The following is a 19,627-nucleotide window of genomic DNA, read 5'->3' as shown; positions in this document are numbered from 1 at the left end:
GTGTAGGAGTGCTTTTCTGGCCAAATCACTAAAAGGGCAGACACCATGTTCACCTACTCTATTTATGATCTGGCCATAACCTTTAAAGTTGAGAAATTGCCAATGATTTTTAGAGAGATCACCCTCAGAGACCATTTCAAGGCTATAGGCAAAAAAAGAAAACAAGATGTCCTACAAAAGAGGATAACCTCAGTTGCTCCTGAGGAAGGAGAGGTAGTGCAGGAGTTCCACAAGAATGCAATTTTATTTATAAAGTTAAAGCTTGTTAACTGGGTTTGAGGGCTGATAGTGGACCCTTTTCAGCCTCTTCCCAGTCAATATAGTAACACAAAGTGAAACAGTATGTAACAATTCAACATTTCCCAAAGATTCTAAGGACAACCACAAGGCATTCTATAGTTATGTCAAGATTCTAAATGGCAATGCTCAGATCTGCTCTGAGCTACAACAGAATGGCATTAAATATACTGATCCCAAGGATATTGCCAATATCCTGGCAGATCGATTCAGTGCCAACTTCACCCCCCCTAAAGGGACCATCTCAATAGCAAAAGTTTGCCAAATTCCAGTACTCATGGCAACGCAGGTAAAAAAAACACACTCCCCAAAGCTAAGAATACAGCATCCATGGGACCAGACGACATCCCGGGCTGTGTACTACATTAACTACAAAATGAACTGGCACCTCACCTAAGTGTCATGTCTAATCATAACCTCACTTCAGCCTTCGTGCCCAATGAGTGGCGCATAGCTACACAGTTATCCCACTCCACAAGGGAGGATCCATCGTGGATCCCAGGAACTTTCATCCCATCAGTCTGACAAGCCTGATCTGCAAAGCCATGGAACATGTAAACAAAAACATTGGCAACCTTCAAACACTGGACCCCACCCAGTTTGGTTTTGTAAAGGGCCGATCTCGTCTCCTCAACCTGATTGACTTCTTCGAATCCATCTCCAGAGCAGTAGACAAGCGTAAGGCGGTCCACACAGCCTACCTGGACCTCACCAAGGCCTTCAACACCATCCCCCATGATGGAATCATAGATAAACTTACTAAGATGGGCATTAATCCCTATGTCACTCGATGGGTTGCCAACTGGCTTACTGACATATCCCAGACTGTAAAAGTAGCCAACTCAAAATCCATCTCCAGACAACTGACAAGCGGAGTACCTCAAGGTTCAGTCCTGGGGACCGCTCTTGTTTGGCATCACTTTTAATAACCCCATAGCCACAACAGTCAGGAAATCCTTCTATGTGGCACATCTCATCACTAAAGGCTTTTCATCCAGAAAAAAGGAGGTCATTGTCCCACTGTACTCATCCCTCATTAGACCCATTATAGAGTACAATGCCCCATTTGGTATGTACCTCGCAAGACATCTGCAATAACTGGAAAGGCTACAAATACAGCACTAAAAGAATCACAGGTCTAATGTTGATGCCTGCTGACCATCTATAAAAATTCCAGCTATACTCTGTCGCATATCGCCTACTCAGAGGTAATCTCTGCTTTACATACAAGGCCATGTCAAACCCAGTGCTGTTGGACATGCTCCAGGGATCTAAATCTGGTCGTTACAATGAACAAAACATGCTGGAGGGATAGGCTCCTGACCCAGAGACTCCCCATACTCTGGAATTGACTGCCCATACACGTCAAGCTGAGCGCCTCTTTGGCCTTCTTCAAAAGGAACCTTGACGATTGTATGGGAGATAGGAAATTCACCCCGGGGATCAAGTCAGGTCGCCCTGCTAGACGGGACCATAGAAGTAAATTTTCTGGGAAGAAATAGCCAGGGAATTGATATGGCTAGGCTAGGCTTGTATAGGCCCCTAGGGCCGATAGCCTAGTACCAACCTATGAACCTATTTGTACCTATAAGCAAAGTACATGTAAAAGACATATTTGTACATGCAAGCTTTACCCATTCTCAGTTTGCATTATGAACAAGACAGATCGCTTTGCCAGTGAAAACTTCTAAGGTACAATATGGACTGATTTCAAGTGCTTGGATATTCTAAACATCAAAAGTAGTTATGCTGGTTTCTGGTTTACCTCATGTCTATCAACTTGATTACTAAGAGGTTAAACAGACCTTTATGCATGACAGATTCCTCCATGCTTTAAAAGGAGGTGTTATTGAAGGAGTCTTGGATAGGGACATATCTTCAAATAGGAATAAACTGCCATTCCTGTAGCTTGAGTTTGTTTTCAGTTACTAGCCTGATGAATTTGCGTCTGTGTGGCTCTGCATAAAACATTAACAACAGGACTGTATTTGCAGATAATTTAACCTACAAGTTTTGCATGAACAGAGCACCTTAAGTCAACAGCATTTACAGAATTATGACCATAGTGTTTTGTAACTTATTTTGTTTCAGATGTATAGTTTGTGAAGCACCAGCCATGGTAATTGCTGTTCATAGTCAGACGATCCAGATCCCTCCTTGCCCTCAAGGCTGGAATTCCCTTTGGATTGGATACTCCTTCATGATGGTATGATTCTCATGTGTGATCATTTCAGGTGTAACCACATTTAAAAGCATTAGGGGGATAAAAAAAACTTTCTCATGACAGTCGTAAATTAATATGCCATTGCAGTTTATTCTTAACACTTTTTGGAAGACAAGTAAAAAAAAGTTAAGCAATACTGCTTGTGTAAATAATTCAGTTCCAGTATCTGACTGCATTAATTAATGTAGAAGAATTTCAGGAACATGTTATTTATGTTAAAAGTATAGTAGTTACAGAGTGTGCGCTTGCAGACATGTAAAATTTCAAGACTGATGGCAGGAAGAAATGTATTTAACTCTTCTGCTAGTTTAAGAATTTATTTGATCTTGTCAGGCATTGGGGACATGCTTTTAAGGGAAACAGGGCTAAAAAAAAAAAAAAATCAGATCTGATGTTGTTAATCTTCATTCATTCCTTACTGATGGGTTATCGGTTTCATCCTCAGAACCGAGCCGGCCAATATCAAGCATCAGCCAAAATCTCTCAAGCCAAGGTCCAACCCAGAATGCTCTGCTCCCTGTTACCCCAGATCTCATTTGCTGCTTTGCTGAACAGTTGTGTCAAGCCACTCTTAGCTAAGTGTCTAATTTTTTTTGACAATTTATATATTACTCTAATCTTTTCCTTTTATTATTCTCTTTTTTACCTTGTGGTAATTCTCCATTACCATCGTTGGTATTCCTTCCTTTCCTCTTTTTACCCTTTTTTTGTGTAGACGTTATTCTTCCTTTTGCTACTGTGCTTCTCCACACCAGCTATGTCGAATAAGAAGAGTTCCGTTGGTTTCAAGCAGTGCAAGTATTGCGGCCGTAAGTTACCACTTTCTGATGGCCATGACTTGTGTCTACTGTCTTAATGTCTCCCACTTGACTGTAGATCCTCTGTGTGGGATTTGTAAAAACTTCTCTACCAGGACTCTCAATGAGAGGAAGAATAAGTTAATTTTGAAAGGTCTCCTCAAGTCTCCTTTCTCTGAGGCTATTTCTGGGTCGGAGGGCTCACCCCCTCCTGTTAAACCCCGCAAAATGCATTTTTCCTCTTCTTCATCGAAGTCAGTCCCATCTTCTCCATTTGGAGATCGTAGGGAGTAGATACAAAAAAAGGTGAAATTGATTACTACTCCAGGGCTGCCACCTCTGACCCTGTCGGCTCCAGGCTCGGCACTGCCCCAAACGATCCTGACTACAGCCATGTCTCCTTTATCGATATCGGCACTGGAGTTCCAGGTGCAGACCTTATGGTTTTGACAACTGTCGCAACCCCTAACAGTACTGTCAATATAGGTTCAGACCCTTTGGCACCGTTAGTACAGTCATCTTCGGCTCCAAGTAGGACTCTTCTGTACTCCACGGTGCCAACTTTTTTGGCACCAACATGTACTTTGGTGCAGTCCTTCTCGGTGCCGTCCTTATTGCCGGTGCAGATACTTTCCACTATGGCACAGTATCCCTTCAGGGCAGACCTTTGCCTTTACAGTGCAGACACCTTCAACTACGACGGCACTGACATCTTCGGCGCAGAACTTTTCTACTCCATTTTCTTTGGTGCAGACTTCCTCGGCTCCGAGCTCTGCACCAGTTGAATTAGCAAGGACGAAATATTCCCCTTCACTTGATCCTTTTGCAAGCAGTCAGTATAGTCCTTTCCTAGAAAGGCCAGAATCACTATCAGCCCTCCCCATGAGGTCAACCAAGAGTCTGAGCAGAATGAGTTGCGGCTTTTTGACCAGTTCTTTGTGGCCAGAGGTCTCTCTCAACCATTGAAGTCCATGTTCCCTCATTCAGGTGAGCGTATTTTGCCTCAAACCCCAACATATACTCCTCCTTCAACTTCCATTCAAGTTTCAAACCCTATTACTCAGACAGCAGCTTCCCTCCCTTTGACTCCAATAGTGGATCTCACTTTGGAACCGGAGTCGTCCTTGGGGCCTTTGGTGCACTGGGCATCAGGCTCTTCTCAGGCCAGTGGCTGTGCTGTTGGGGAGGGCATTCCTGGCTCCACGCCGATTTTTTCTATGGCACCTTCCAGGGATGCTCTCTCTTATGGTTCACGGTCCTCTTGAGACTCCTGGTCTGGGGACGAGCTCATTGGGGCGAGGTGTGACCTTGGTTCTGAGGTTGTCATGCTCAGTTCTTGGCTCCCATCCCTCCTTGGGCAGGTCAGCCTTCCAGGCCATAGAGAGGGTGCTTGCCTCCGCTGGCAAAGCTCATTTGTCAGAGTCCTCTCCACCCTCCTCTGTGCCGCAACTGCCACAAGCTTCAACCCCCGGACACCAGGCACAAGAGCTTCAGGTCTCTCCTCCTCAGGAGACCCCCTCTTTGCAGTCTTCCCCAGAGCCATCCTAGAGTCCATTTCCAACTCTTCCATGCATCTTATTTCTCATGCAACGGAAGGGACGACTAGAGCAGCAGGTGCAGGGATGGTCACCAGATGACATGCTTGGATGCGCCTTTGTGACTTTGCAGACTCATTTAAGGCTTCCTTCATGAATGCCCCCAAACAGGCCGGCTCTCTTTGTTTGGCCCTAAAGTCAAGAATATGCTGGCATGGTGCAAACAAGATGACAAGACCTTGTCTGCCATTGGTGTCAGATACTCCACTCCTCAGCGATTCTATTCCAGAAATCAGAAGAGCGGAAAGATCTGCCACAAGAAATCACAGGGTTCTTTCCAGGATGCACGTGCCGAGTTTTCCCCTAGAGGCAGAGGGAGAAAATCCAATGGAAGACATCCATTTTGAGGCAGAGGAGGGCCATGAAACCAGGATTCCAGAGATTCTCTCTCTGACTAACCCTATCAACGCTCCTGAAGCGTTGTCCGACTGCTTACCTCTGGAAGTGGTCGGGGGTAGTTTCTCCTTGTACTCTGCCTGGCAAAAGATAACAACCGACTCGTGGGTACAACGGATTATATCCAGAGGTTATCACATCCCCTTCCATCTTTGCCCAGTCTCATCAAGAGTGTTACCAAACGTTCCACCCAGTCAAAGGGAAACAGCAGCATATGAAATCAAAAAGCTGCTACAAACAAGAGTCATCCAGATGGTCTCCACAGACCAGATAGGATCCGGATTTTACTCAAGGTTCTTTTTAGTGACAAAAAAGACATGAGATTGGAGACCAATTCTGTATCTCAGTACACTAAACAAATTTGTAAAAACAGAGAAATTCCAAATAGTCACGGTTCAGTCTATCCTTCCTCTTCTGGAAAAAAAACAGTTGGATGTGCTCTGTAGATTTTCAAGATGCGTATTACCACATAAAGATGGACAAACACTCAAGAAGATACCTCTGCTTCCATATAGGAGCCAGTCACTTCCAGTTTTGAGCCCTGCCCTACGGTCGCTCTACAGCCCCCAGAGTGCTGACAAAATGCATGGCAGTGGTTATTGCTCACTTGTGTCTTGAAGGATTCCAGGCATTTCCATATTTAGACAACTGGCTCCTTACCGCCCCCACCAAGCATCTACTGGAAGAAACCCTGTAGTATACTCTCTTAACAACTCGAAGCCTGGGAATCACTATAAACTTGGAGAAATCCAACAATCCCAGCTCAGTCTTTGAAATTCATAGGGATACTGTTGGACAAGAGAAAATTGCACAGCATCCCTTCCAGAACACAGACTTCAGAAAATAAAACAAGTTCAACCACTGCTCTGACACCACACATCCCCAGTTCGATCTGTACTTCAACTATTGGGGTCAATGGCAGCTTCGATTACCATTGTTCCCCTAGCCAAATTCCACGAGACTTCTTCAATGGCTACTTCTCACTCAGTGGTACCCTCTACAACATCCTTTGTCTTTTCAAGTAAGTGTGACTCAGAGATGCAAGCAAGATTTACTCTAGTGGACGTCTGAAAATCCCCAACAATGGTATTGTCCTTTCACCCCCCCCCCCCATCTACCGATAGCCATGGTGACCATGGATACCTCCCTTATGGGGTGGGGGGGCTATGCCAGGGAAACTCAGTCCAAGGCACCTGGTCGGAGACAGAGGCCTTTTTGCATATCAATGTCCTGGAACCGAGGGCGGTGCTTCTAGTGTTGCAAGCATTTCACTCCACTCTTCTGTCAGACTACTGCGATCCAATCAGACATATCAGTGGTCTGGTACATCAACAAATAAGGGCGCACCAGATCTTACCCATTATGCAGAGAGGCCTTGAGAATATGGCAATGGGCGATGGCACACAACCGCTTTCCAATTGCAATGCACATTCCCAGGAGCTCCAACGTAATAGCAGACAAATCGAGCAGGTGCATTCTACAGCCTCACAAGTGGTCCCTCAATCCTCTGATAGCGGCAAAAATCTTCCACCGCAGGAGCCAGCCTTGCTGCAACCTATTTGCCTCCCCAACCAACTACAAATGCAACAACTACTTTGCCCTGATCCCCCCTTGGGGGCAGTCACCAAGGGACACTCTAGTCCACGATTGGCCCTCCGGTCTTCTTTATGCCTATCCTCCTCTTCCCCTCATCTCCCGATGTCTAAAGAAAGCATGACAGTTAGAGCGCAAAGTGATCCTCATTGCTCCATATTGGCCGTGACAAGTCTGGTTTCCCTTCCTCTGGCCTCACCTGCTAGATCAACCATGGATCTTCAACCCATCACGGTGATCTCCCAGGCGCAGGGTCTGATTCACCCCAATCTAACATCCGTGAAACTGACAGCTTGGTTTCTCCACTTCCTATGATTGCCATGCATGAAAACCTTTTGTACCCTATGCACAATATTCTTATTGCATCTCATAAATTGTCCACCAGACTAACAAATGGAAGAGATTCTCTCTATGGGCAGAAGATAAGCAAATAGACCCCTCGTCAGCCCCGGTCTCGGTGGTACTGGATTACTTATCACATCTTTTCCACTCTGGGGTGTCTGCCTCTACTATCTGTGTACATTTAGCTGCCATCTCAAATTTTCATATTGGTTTTCAAGATTCTTCACTTATGTCACACAGACTCTGCAAGACTTTCTTGAAAGGGGTTATCCACCTAAAATCTCTTTTTAGAGAACCCGTACAACCTTGGGATTTGGCTTTGGTTCTGCAAGCTTTAAGAGCTCCACTCTTTGAACCTGCATCCTCATGATGCAAGACATTTCTCTTGGAAAAGTTTGTTTCTGATTGCAATCACATCGGCCAGACGATTGTCAGAACTTCAGGCCTTATGCATCAACCCTCCCTATCTTATCTTCCATAAGGACAGGGTATCACTGAGAACCAATTCTACTTTTTTACCAATAGGGGTGTCAGAGTGATCTATCAACCCATTCTATTGATCTCCCAGCGCTCTTTCCTAACCATTCTAACAAGGGAGAGTATTGCCTGCACACCTTAGATATTCATAGCAAATATGTTTTATCTGAAAGAAAAAAATCTACCCGTAAATCAGACCAATTGTTTCTAGCTTTTTCTGGACCTAGTCGGAGTCATCCTGTATCAAAAGTTACATTGGCTTCATGGTTGAGAAGTTGTATCACCTTTATATACGACAAAAACAATCTCACCTTGCCTCAGTCTCGAAGCACATTCTACAAGATCTATGGCAACTTCAGCAGCTTTCCATGCTAAGGCTTCTCTCAATGACATTAGCTCAGCTGCAACTTGGGCCAAACCTCATACATTTATTCTTCATTACAAATTGGACTTGGCCTCTAGAGGTAGAGCTTCCTTTGGTTCCATGGTTCTCAGGAATGTCCTTCCATGAGGGCCACCCAGGAATACAGGTAGCTGGGGACTGTCCCATCAGTAAGGAATGAACAAAGATTAACATCAGATAAAGAAGCTGTCTTACCATAACATTCCATCTGTGTTGATCTTCGTTCATTACTTCCCACCCTCCGTCCCCCATCCAGAGGTTCTTGTAGGTCTGTTATGACCAGAGGTAGCCTCTACTTTTATCTATCAACTTGCAAACTCGATCTGAGGTAGCAGGAAGCAGAGCATTCTGGGTAGGACCTTGGCTCAAGAGCTTTTGGCGGATGCAAGCTTGATATTGGCCAGCTCAGTTCCAAAGACGGAACCAATAATCTATCAGTAATGAATGACAGAAGATCAACACAGATGGAATGTTATGGTAAGACGACTTCTTTTTCTTGCACTGCTGGCAAAAACAGAAGAGGTTTATTATATTTTCCCTAACACAGACACTTCACAGATAATCCCGCATTACCACTCTCTCTCTGACTTTTTTTTCCAAGTTATCTAATAGCAAATATATTAATAAACTTGTAGTCAAGCCCCCCCCCCCCTTTTTTACTGGCTTCTGTTACTGGTGTGTGTTCACCTTCAAATGCAGTTTAAAAAGTGGATTTCCTCCCTGTGTGTTTATTTTCTGTGTTACAGAAGCTAATTGTGTTGCATTAGGAGTGCCATTATGTGGTGTATAAAACACCATTGTGCTAGGTTTAAATCTTGCAAAAAAAGGTAGAATCCATTTATAAAATGGATGGCACTCCCCTGAGTGATTGCAGAGCAAATGAGTATTTCTGAAATGGACATTATTTCTAGACCAATTGTGTGGCACTTAGGGACAGAGCCGTGACTGTAACCCAGATAACTGTAGTTCAGGTAGTGTTTTGGGTGGGTGGGAATAAAAGGTTGATGCCTACTTGCCAACCTTGGGGAGAGGTAGAGGTGGTTTTTGGTTGGCTGTCTAATTTCATGCAAGTAAAGGCCTGAATGATGACAGTCAGCCCATATCAGAGATGCGAGTTCCTTAGTGCTATGTTGGTGATGGTAGCCTTTTATCAGCACATGCATTAGAGCATGCATGCCCCTGAGGAAGATATAGCACACCCTTGGGGTGATGCAGGTGCTCACATCAGTCATCTAGGGGTGGAGCTTAGGGTATATATATAGAAAAGCCCCCATAGCCTGTGCTTTGGATTATAAAGTCTGTTACAGGGGGGGGGGGGGGGGGGTAGTCCTATCTAATTCCCAAACCAGGGGACAGATAGGGCCCTATTGTGAAACATAGATGGCTCCAGTGTTGGGGGCTGAAGCCACACCCTCAGGCCAATAGGACAAGGGCACTTCTTCCTAGCAGCATGTGGATTGACGTGTACAGACAGGGGTATAAGCTCCTTTGTGATTGTTTGGATGAAAGTTAGTCCCTGGAGTCAATTTTTACTTAATGCTGAATGGGCTTTCGCATGAAGTATGAATTGGCTCAAGTTCTTATGGTGGAATGTTTGATGGTCAACAGACATGAAGAGAAAAAAAAATGCATTTTAATACTCTACAGTTTGCAGCTTCCCTAGTTTGGGACCTGGTATAAGAGAAGCTAGTTTCTGTAGCTTTTGTCTGCTGTTACAATACAATTACAAGGAAAAAAAAACAAGTACCTCTGTGGTAGTTTGTTACATGCTGTGGACATTAGGTGAGGTCCTAAACTCTGTCTTTCCCTTAGCCATCCCAGAATCATCTACTTATCTTTGGCCATCCCAGCATCAATTAAATTTATAACTGTATTCTGTGATTAGGTCTTAAAGACATTAACACCTCCAAATTGCTCTCTTGTTCTAGGTAAGAACTGCCACAAAAAAGAACACCTGTGTCATGTTGCATTACCACTACCCTGGCAATATTACTTCCAAGAATGGGGAAAAAATGACATCACTAAATTAATGATGCCTCCCTAAAGACGTTTATTCTATTCCCCAACCTTTTCAAAACCTCCTGAAAGCATATAGTTCCTACAGCAACAAAATTTGATACCTCACTCAATCGGTTACTGTAATCTACCTCAGGCCTTGATTTAATCAAATCATTTCAAATGCCAGTTGTAAACATACACAGTGTATCTACATTAAAGCAGAAGTAAAACATAAGAAACATTTGGTATTTTTTCCTCTTCTCTGAATACTATTATGAGACTATATAAAACCTAACACTTTTCAGTCAGACTTCACAGGAATTCCAGCTGTTATAGGCAGACTTTTAAATGAAGGGAAGTGTGTACAACATCCTTAATATTACTGATTTATGATTCAGTATTCATAAGCTAGATTGCTTAACCATTCTGAGCCATGACCAAGTTTTTGTACACTAAATTTGCACCACATTTTTCCTTAGTATATTTATATTTTATCACACGGTGCAGAAAAGGGTAGGCATCAGAGCAGCTCTGCTATTTGAGCATGATGTCAATTTTAGTCTTGTTGCGCAATCAACATCGAATAACTAGTGATTGGCTGATACTGGATACAATAAATTCCCAACAGTCATATTTGCTACAGCTTACATAATCCCCCACACTAGAAAAAAATCACACACCGTTTCATGTCACACTAAGCCATACATAGCAACGCACACAAAAAAACATTTTTAAGTGGCTTTGATATTAAATTGCTGTTCATTCACAAGAATAATCAACATTTGCTGATCTGTGCTTCTTCCTAATGACAGGTGAACCCACCAGACCTAATTATAGAAAAGTGTAAGCAGCATTCCTTAAGTCCAAAATTATTCAAAAAATATCAGTAGCATCACAAAGAGTACAAACAAAAAATGCTCAGTAAATAGCAGCATCCTTCCAACCACAAATGGGCCTGCTCTTCCTGCAGACCTTCTTGCTAATTTTAGTAACCCCCCTAACAGCTCTCAGCTGTCCCGGGTTTGGCAAAATGTACCCGATTTTGCATCATATTATTTATTTCATTTTTATTTATTATTTATGGCATTTGCTGAATGTGAAAGTTCAGATGGGTATGAAACCTCTTCTCAGTGCAGGCCTGGAGGACAGACACTAGAGAAACAGTTAGAAAAAAAGACAGAAATGTAGTACAATTAACATAAAACATGTACTGAGAGTTACAGTCAGTAGTTTGTTTATATTTGTTTACTGGGGTAAGTGCACTTATGTCTGTGTACCACTTGCAGGTTCTGCCTGGGTTAGTAATGCCAGATATTAGAATTTCCTACTTAGTACTGTTAGAACATTTTTAATGTAAATCCTATTGTTCTATTTTAAGTTAATTGGAGTGATATTTAAAAACTGTTCCTAATTTTTGGCTGAAATTCCCTATTAATTTTTTTACTTTGTCCCTTATTCTTCAGCAGAAAAATGTGTGAGCTATACCAACTCCAAACTCCCAATGAACACCTATTTTCCCAATGAACTTTTATCATGAGACTGGTAAGCCTGTACAACAAATCCCTAACCAAGGCCTCCAAAAGTTGACAACCTGAGACTTTTTTTTTTTTTTTGCAAAACAAACTTTGTAAGAAGCATATATAAAACAAGTCCATTTTGCAGTACTAGGTCAGAATGTCTGGGGCTCTGCCCTAGTCTGATCTTCACCAAAGTTATCATCATCAAAGTCGACATCTGACTGCACATACATCTATTGTCTGCAAGCTGTAGAGAAATGGTAAAAAAAAAAAAAAAATCCATCTCCAAACTTGTGAGCAACACTAGACATATAGCATATTCTCAGGCCACTAACATGGGTTTTGGAGTGACAGAAGAAATAAAGTGACAGCACTCTAATTTGACTTATGGTTATACATACAAAAATTGCCTAATAGAGGACCTGAGAAATATGTTTTGATGTGGTCAGCAATTAACTCCTTGCTAACCTCTTAGAAAACTCTAGCTTTATTCCTGGAATCCTCACGTGTTCATAAGTCGTCTAGAACAATGGTCATTTTGCATTAAGAGAAAGCACATGAAATGACTTATTTCCCAGGGATAAGATTTAGTCCCCCTACTATTCTCCATATTTATTATAAAGTCGCGGTGGTGCAACGGTAGCATTGTTGCCTAACAGCAACAGGTTCTCCTGTTTGAATCTCAGCTGGAGTGCCTTCTGTGTGGAGTTTGCATGTCCTCCCCGCGGTCAAGTGGCGTTCGAAAGACATGCGTGAATGGGCGTGCCTTCATTGAAGGTTGGGCGTCAGGCTGGCAACTCGGCACCATAAAAATCTAGCGGACCGGAGTTTTGCTGTGGCGACCCCTAACCGAGAAAAGCCGTAAAGACAAAACTAAACTATTCTCCATCTTTATTAAGTTCTTCTAAATCAGCCTACCATACTTCTGTATGCAGATGTTATAATAGCTGACTAATCATTACCATCAACCTCAACAATTAAACTTTAACCTGACCTCAGTAGTGTATCAAGTCGGTTGCAAAACAAATATGTAGGAATCGACCTGCCCAAAACAAAAGCTATGATCTTTGGCTCTAACCACCTTAAAGAAAATCACCCTCATACTTTTCAGTTACTGATCCATATGCGAACAACTCTGAAACAATCATATACTTCAAATAACTTGTCATTTGCTTGGACCAGTTACTTAGCTTTCATCATAGTCATTCTGCAAACAAAAATTAACAAAACATTTTTTCAGGCTTCATTTTACCTGAAAACAAATAATTCTTACTAGATTGGAAAAGCAGTCTTCATACATCATTCCAAAACCTACATATGAAATTTGTAGGTATATAACCCCGTATTCCCAACAAGAATACTGCAATTATTTAAAAAAAAAAAAAAAGAAGCAAAATAGCCATCAGCCACATTGTTGTTAAATATATTTTTACTTTTACCCATACCATGCTAGCATTCAACTACACTTGTAATTACGGTCTCTTATCACAGTTAGATTAAGCAACCATGTTGAGATTGCCCAGAGGGGACTCCACAGTAGCAACCACTTCTTCAGTTTTGACCATTAATCGTGGGACTCTCTTTCCCTTCCAGATGAGCTCTTAGTGACTTCAGGCAGTACTGTACATTTATTTAGTACCCAACATACCCAGCCAAATGTAATGATTTTCCATAACACAAACACCTAAGCAGTCCTTGACACCTATTACCTTCCAGTCTACAGTATCCAGTACATTTCCTGGTAACTCCTCAAGCTTCATTATTATATACCATTCTTCTTGCTCTTCCAGTCTCCCAGTCATTTTTTCTGTAGCTTCTTTCCATAATCTCTTCAAATATCAAAGATCATGTTAACACACCAGTCATGCCACTGCTAAGTGATCGAAAAGCACAGACAGAGAGAAACATGACCTAGTAAAACAACCACCACGTAAAAATGAATGTATTTAACAGTAAAACTGGCAAGAGCTTTAGCTATATAAAATAGCTTCTTAAGATCATGTGAGAACATGTAACATCAACATTTAAGTAGAATTACATCACTGCCTCTTACACAACTAACCAATAGGAATCACATATTTAAAGGTGCAGGTACCTGATTTCTATACAACATGAAACAAAAAAACATACTTCTAAGAGAAATATAAAAGAAAAATGTAAAAAAATAAGATCATATAAGTGTGCAGAAATTACGTCTTCCTCAAACCCATAGATTTTAAAACCGGGCGTAGAGGGATATATGACACTGCAGGGAAATAATCCGTCTAATCTCCCTTAATTCAAGTCACATTTTCTACATCTCCCATCCCAATGTCAGTCCCCACCACATCTATAAACTTAAAAGTGTGGTTAGGTCCAGGTGTGTGTGTGTGTGTGTGTGTGTGTGTGTGTGTGTGCTTTTCTATCATTTATCTTATTTCACACCACAGTTGATTCTTTGGTTTGCTTGCTTTGTTGTTACCAGTCATGTCACTGTTTATATCCTTGTACAAGTCATCCTGCAGCTAAAGGAATTTATGTACACAAAACATGTGTGTATCCCTGCATGATGTATGTATTTATTTAAATGCTGTGATATATTACTGAGAGGTCTATACAATTTACCCTGGTTTATACAATGTGTTGTCTCTTTGCTGGATACTTAATCTAATCTACTTATGATGTGCTGACAGGCTGTCTGAAATAGGGCCCTGGAGGATTACCACATTACCCAAGTTAACAAACATCAAATACAAAACTAAATAAATAAGTTGTATAATACAGACATGAGTAAATTCAAGAGGTCGTGTAAAATGTACCAAATTTATTGCAAAATGAATATGAACAGACTCAGAAGCACAAGCCAAGGTGGGCACAGGTTCTTGCATACAGATATTTTATATGTTTGCATTATCTGTGCATAATTTGGACTCTCTCTCTCTAGCATACCAGTGCAGGTGCTGAAGGATCAGGCCAGGCGTTGGCTTCTCCAGGGTCTTGTCTAGAAGAATTCCGTGCAGCTCCCTTTATTGAATGCCATGGCCGTGGGACCTGTAACTACTATGCAAATTCATACAGCTTCTGGTTAGCAACTGTTGAGACTGATGAAATGTTTGGGTACGTATCTGGTTTCATTAGTTTTTCTGAAGTTATTTGAGTATTCCTTAGGATGAACCACAGTATGATATTAAATTCTTTTTAATGGTTTCTCATTTTTCATTTTTAAATTTAAAATGAGTTCAATCAAATGAAAATAAGATCACTTACTTGTGGCAACCTACTAGTTGTAAGGAGGTTGAGAATATGCTAGTAGTTAATATAGCCAGACTGCTTTTCCTTTTCTTACAAGTATCTTTTTGCAAGTAGCTTATTTTATTTTAAGCTGCCATGGTAGACTGGACTGCAGTTGCCCTTTTTCAGTCATGGCTCAGTTACAGAGTACACAGAGAATAAGGCATAAGAAGACTGACCCCCAGAACTGTAGTTCCCATCAAAATGTACTTATTTAGGGCTAGAAATTTTCTGAATTGGCAAAATTAAAGTTAATGCAATGCATGCAGTTAGCAATAAAAATTGTCCTAGGGTCTGCAATTCGAATATAATGATGCATGTCGGGCAGCACCAACTCCACACTGGACTATGACCTACATGACCGAGGGTATTGGAAGGATTGGTACGGAAAGGATATGGGTGAGTGGCTGTGGCATGCCTGGTTATCCTGGGCTAAGAAGAGAAATTACTTAAATCCTGCTTGCAGGACCACCACCTGGGAGAAGGCTCAGTACTGTGGTACTTGAAGGCACAAATATGCCAACAAATTCCTACATTAAACATGTGCATTGCACTATGCCTATCTGCCAAGTGGGAGGTCATTTTGAACATAAAATTCTTAATTTCATCCATTGGGATGGCTGCTGTTTTTGTCTGTTAGCTCTCTCCCTCCTGGTATCTTTCAATGATAGAAGTGGGTGGTACAAACGGTCTCTTTCTAGGATTACCTATAGTCACATGGCTGATGGTGTGTACCAACATATAAGAACACTTCTGTAGCCTTGTGCCATCTTCAGATGTTCTTGCTGCTTTGAAAGCACTAGCCAACCATACTGTTTTGCACTGCAAGCAGTTTAAATTATCTGTTACCTCATCTGTCTAATGGGTTAAAAACTGCCAACATTTGATTATTTGTCAGAAAATATTATAGCAATCATTTTTTTTCTCCTGAGCAGACCTTTATTTATTTACCTATGTACTTATTTTGCTCATCTTAAAATCCAGGGGGTGCCAGAATGGAGATATTGTCTGTAAGCTGTTGGCAAAACATAAAACCTGAATGATCACATTTTCATTGCAAACTTTAACCATATATATTTTCTTAAGTTTAACTATAAATTTGACTGCAGCAGGCAGACTGGCCGTATAGATTTCCATACTGAATGTGTTTTCTGCCTTGAAGCTGTTCACAATACTAAAGAAAAATTGTGATCATCAGAAATTTGTCATAAAAGTAAGAGGACTAAAGAAAGTAAGTGACATGTAGAGTCTAAGAGGCTAGACTACAAAAGGATTCCTGGTTTAGGATACTGCCCTGACTATGGCCCAAGTGGCTCTGGTGACTGATGGAGCAGCAGGGAAGAATAGGCGTACCCATCCTGGGTGGGAGGTAGCTCATCCATGATGCTTACCAAGGGGAGGTGTGGTCCCAAAGGAGGAAGTTGCCCTTTGATGTAGTTGATAAACACTAGGGATGGGAAAAGGGAGTGGATACAGCATATAAGAGAGGCCCCCTTCCAACAGAAGCAAAGATGGCCAAGCCCTCAGGATGTCCTTAGGATCTATGACCCCCCCACCCCACACACACAATATCACAGTCATCTGGAGAATGGGAAAATGTCTGGCAGACCTGGCATGGACTTGCGGCACTGGGCCCCCTGCCTGTAGGATGAGGTCTGAGGACCCAAAAATGGTTAAATTTTAGACTTTTGAATCTCTGTAAATATTCACTGTCATCAGCGTCAAGACCACCAGCACAGTCCTTGTATACAACCTTCATTAATTACCAAAAGCTACTAAATAAATATATAAGTGGTAAAACAACACTAAAGATGCCCTGCTCAGGTTTACACTTCCATCTCTCAGATTTCTGTACTGGTCACCCAGATTTAGTGAGAGGGTCTCCACCTCCAAATGTATACAATCTTTTCCTCCTGTGTGTCCTAATGAGGAAGTGCAGTTCTGTGCAAAGCAGACTCACTCTATTTTTCTATACATACTTATTGAAGTCATATATGTCCTCCGTTAATTTGCTGTTTTCATTTGGGTCTTGTACTAAGCAATTGTTTTCACAAGAGATTCTCTCCTATGTGTAGGATTTTACAGTTAATGTTTTTGTCATTTATTGCTTGGAATATTATTCAAGTGTGAATGGTATTATTTTCCAAAATATTTTGCTGTGAAGCCATTGTTTGAAGGTGATTTAATTTTATAGTATGTTGCTAACTGCACCTTTCATAGGTGACCTTAGGGACTTAACACAAAGGGGTTTCTCATGTTGCAGGCAAATCATGTCTTACATCCCAGCCTCATCTTCCTGCTATGCTCTATGTACATATGTTTGATGGTGTCCTGAAGTAAACTTTCCATTTTACAAAAGCATTTTCCTCTTTGAATTTGCTCATTTTAAATTATACTTTACCTAAAAACAGCTGTAGTTGGTAACTGGACCCATATAATGTAGACCTAACAACAGTCACTTTACGTATGGGCAGTTTCTGTCAAACTGTACAAACAAGATGGGGCACAATGTAATTCTAAATGATTGGATTGCTCTGCTGTTTTGCAGGATAGTGGACTAACTGTATTGGCAAGAACTTTCAATTCTGTCACCATGCTGACATTTGTCCTGGAGGCTGTTGGGTCCTCAAGAAATTTCACCAGTCTTTCTCTCAGTATTTTTTCTATACCTTTACCTGCATCTGAGGCATGATTGACAGGTCTTAGTTGCCTATGCCATTTCATGGACCTGTCTTGTAAAGTGGAATCAGTGTCGTCACTTTCTGGACTTCTAGCATCTGGATATTGCTGAGGTATTTGGGAAGAGGGGTGACTGTACTTTATTCAGATTCTTTAGAATTTTGTGAGTATTCCATCAGAGTCTTGTACCTTGTCTTACCTCAGTTCCACCTGCGTGTATTTTTTTTTTTAACTGCTTTCTCAGTCTGTCCTGCTGTAGGTTAGTATCTCTGCCTTCTCCTCTCTATTCCTTCACCTACACTCCAACATCTTCCTCCCTTTTTAGAATATGCAGACAGAGTAGTTAGTTTATTATTTTATTTATTTACTGACATTTGCTAACTGGGTTGGTCCAGCTGGGCCAGAGGCCCATTTTCAGTGGAGACCAGAGGAGAAAAGCTCCAGTTACATAAAAAATTAAGAATTACATAGGTAACAAAATAGCCAGTAGCAATACCAAGTGACACTCCCAAAACATATCACTACTAATTTGATCATAATCAAACATATTTAGATTACCCTAAGAAATATTCACAATGAAAGAAATATAACTATTTTTGATATATTTACAAACAATTTATATACAAGTGATCAGATTTATTGCCTAGGCTTTCTAGGAAAGCCTATTTGTTTATAGGAGCTCAGAGTGAAGCACCACCATTAGATAAAGCGGAATTAGGTAGGTTCTAAGCAGGGACAAGATTTAGTATTGAGAAGGTAAAGTCTGAGTTCCTTTTTAAAATGTGCAGGGTGTATGATGGAGTGTATGTGTGCAGGAAGTTTGTTCCAAGTGTGGGCTAATGAGCAGTTGTATAGTAGTTTGCCTGTGTTCTTTGGATGAGCTACATTCAGAGGTGCGGAGGGTTCTAGAAGGGGTGTAGGTAGATAAAAGTTGTGACAGCTGAACAGGAAGGAGGTCTGTATAGAATGGTGTGTATAACTTGAAGTTGAGAAAGTAGCAGTAGTTGAGGGAATTCGAGCCATTGTAATGAGTTCAGGGCAAGGCAGTGATGGGAGCTGTAGGGAGAGTTAGTAATGAATCTTGCAATTTTGTGGTAAGCTTGTTGCAGTTTGTTCAGGTTAGTAGCTTGTATATTGGTTAGTATTGCAGCTGCATAGAGAAGTGTGGGAAGGAGGAGGGACTGTGCTAGGGAGAGTCTAGCATTTGGAGGAAGAAATCTTTTGTTGCGATAAAGCAGGCCAAGTTTCTGGTTTTTTTTTATTCCTTGCAGTAAGTGTAAGTTGAATTTGAGTTCATCATCAATAATGACGTCTAACAGTTTTGTGTGTGGTTCAGGTTTTATGATAGTGTTATTGGAGAATGTTACAGTAAATGTGGATTTACGGTCTGAAAGTGAGCGGGGAAGAAAGAGCAAGAGCATGGTCTTCTTGAGGTTGACGATAAGAAGACTGTCAGATAGCCATTTCTCTGTGGATAGAAAGGAGTTTTACATAAAGGTGTGAAGGTCTTTAATACTACTAGAGATGGAGATGAGTGTAGAGTTATCTGCATATTGTATAAGAGAAGATAGTCTGGAAGAGGTAAAGAGTTCATTTGTAAAAATGTTAACTAGAAGGGGACCCAATATAGAGCCTTGTGGAACACCAGTTGGAACGGATATATAGGGAGAGCCATTTGACAGATTGCTGCCTACTAGAAAGATAGCTGGAGAACCAGGCAAGGAAGGTAGAAGATAGGTTGTGGTTAGCTAGCTTAGTAAGGAGGATAGAGTGAGAGACTGTATCGAAGGCTTTGGAAAGGTCAAGGAAGAGGCAGGTATCAAGGGCTTTGGCTATGGTATGAGTGAAAGATAGGAGGGCAGTGGATGTGCTGTGGTAGGGACAGAACCCATGCTGAGTGGGAGTGAAGGTTGTGTTGGAGGAGGTGGTTGAGAAGTTGTGAGTGAATGCATTTCTCGAGCATCTTAGAGAGGGGAGAAAGAACAGCAATGGGACGATAGATGGATCAGTAGGGTTGCCACCCTTATGTAGTGGGATAG

At 41.6% G+C, this 19,627-nt stretch overlaps 1 protein-coding gene across 4 annotated transcripts in view; it reads left to right on the top strand.

Annotated features, from left to right (window-relative positions):
* The window catches only part of COL4A5 (collagen type IV alpha 5 chain), a 3,591,008-nt gene that overhangs the window by 3,506,918 nt on the left and 64,463 nt on the right, over positions 1–19,627 (top strand). For all 4 annotated transcript variants that reach the window (XM_044057208.1, XM_044057205.1, XM_044057207.1 and 1 more), the window contains 2 exons: positions 2,389–2,503; positions 14,563–14,735. In XM_044057208.1, the coding sequence (XP_043913143.1) occupies positions 2,389–2,503; positions 14,563–14,735 (288 nt within the window). The remainder of the gene's footprint in view (positions 1–2,388; positions 2,504–14,562; positions 14,736–19,627) is intronic.

Source organism: Protopterus annectens, chromosome 15.part0, assembly GCF_019279795.1.
Source record: "Protopterus annectens isolate FY-2018-M chromosome 15.part0, PAN1.0, whole genome shotgun sequence".
Classification (NCBI taxonomy): domain Eukaryota; kingdom Metazoa; phylum Chordata; order Ceratodontiformes; family Protopteridae; genus Protopterus; species Protopterus annectens.
The sequence above is the reverse complement of the archived record's forward strand: the minus strand, read 5'-3'. Positions and strand labels throughout refer to the sequence as shown.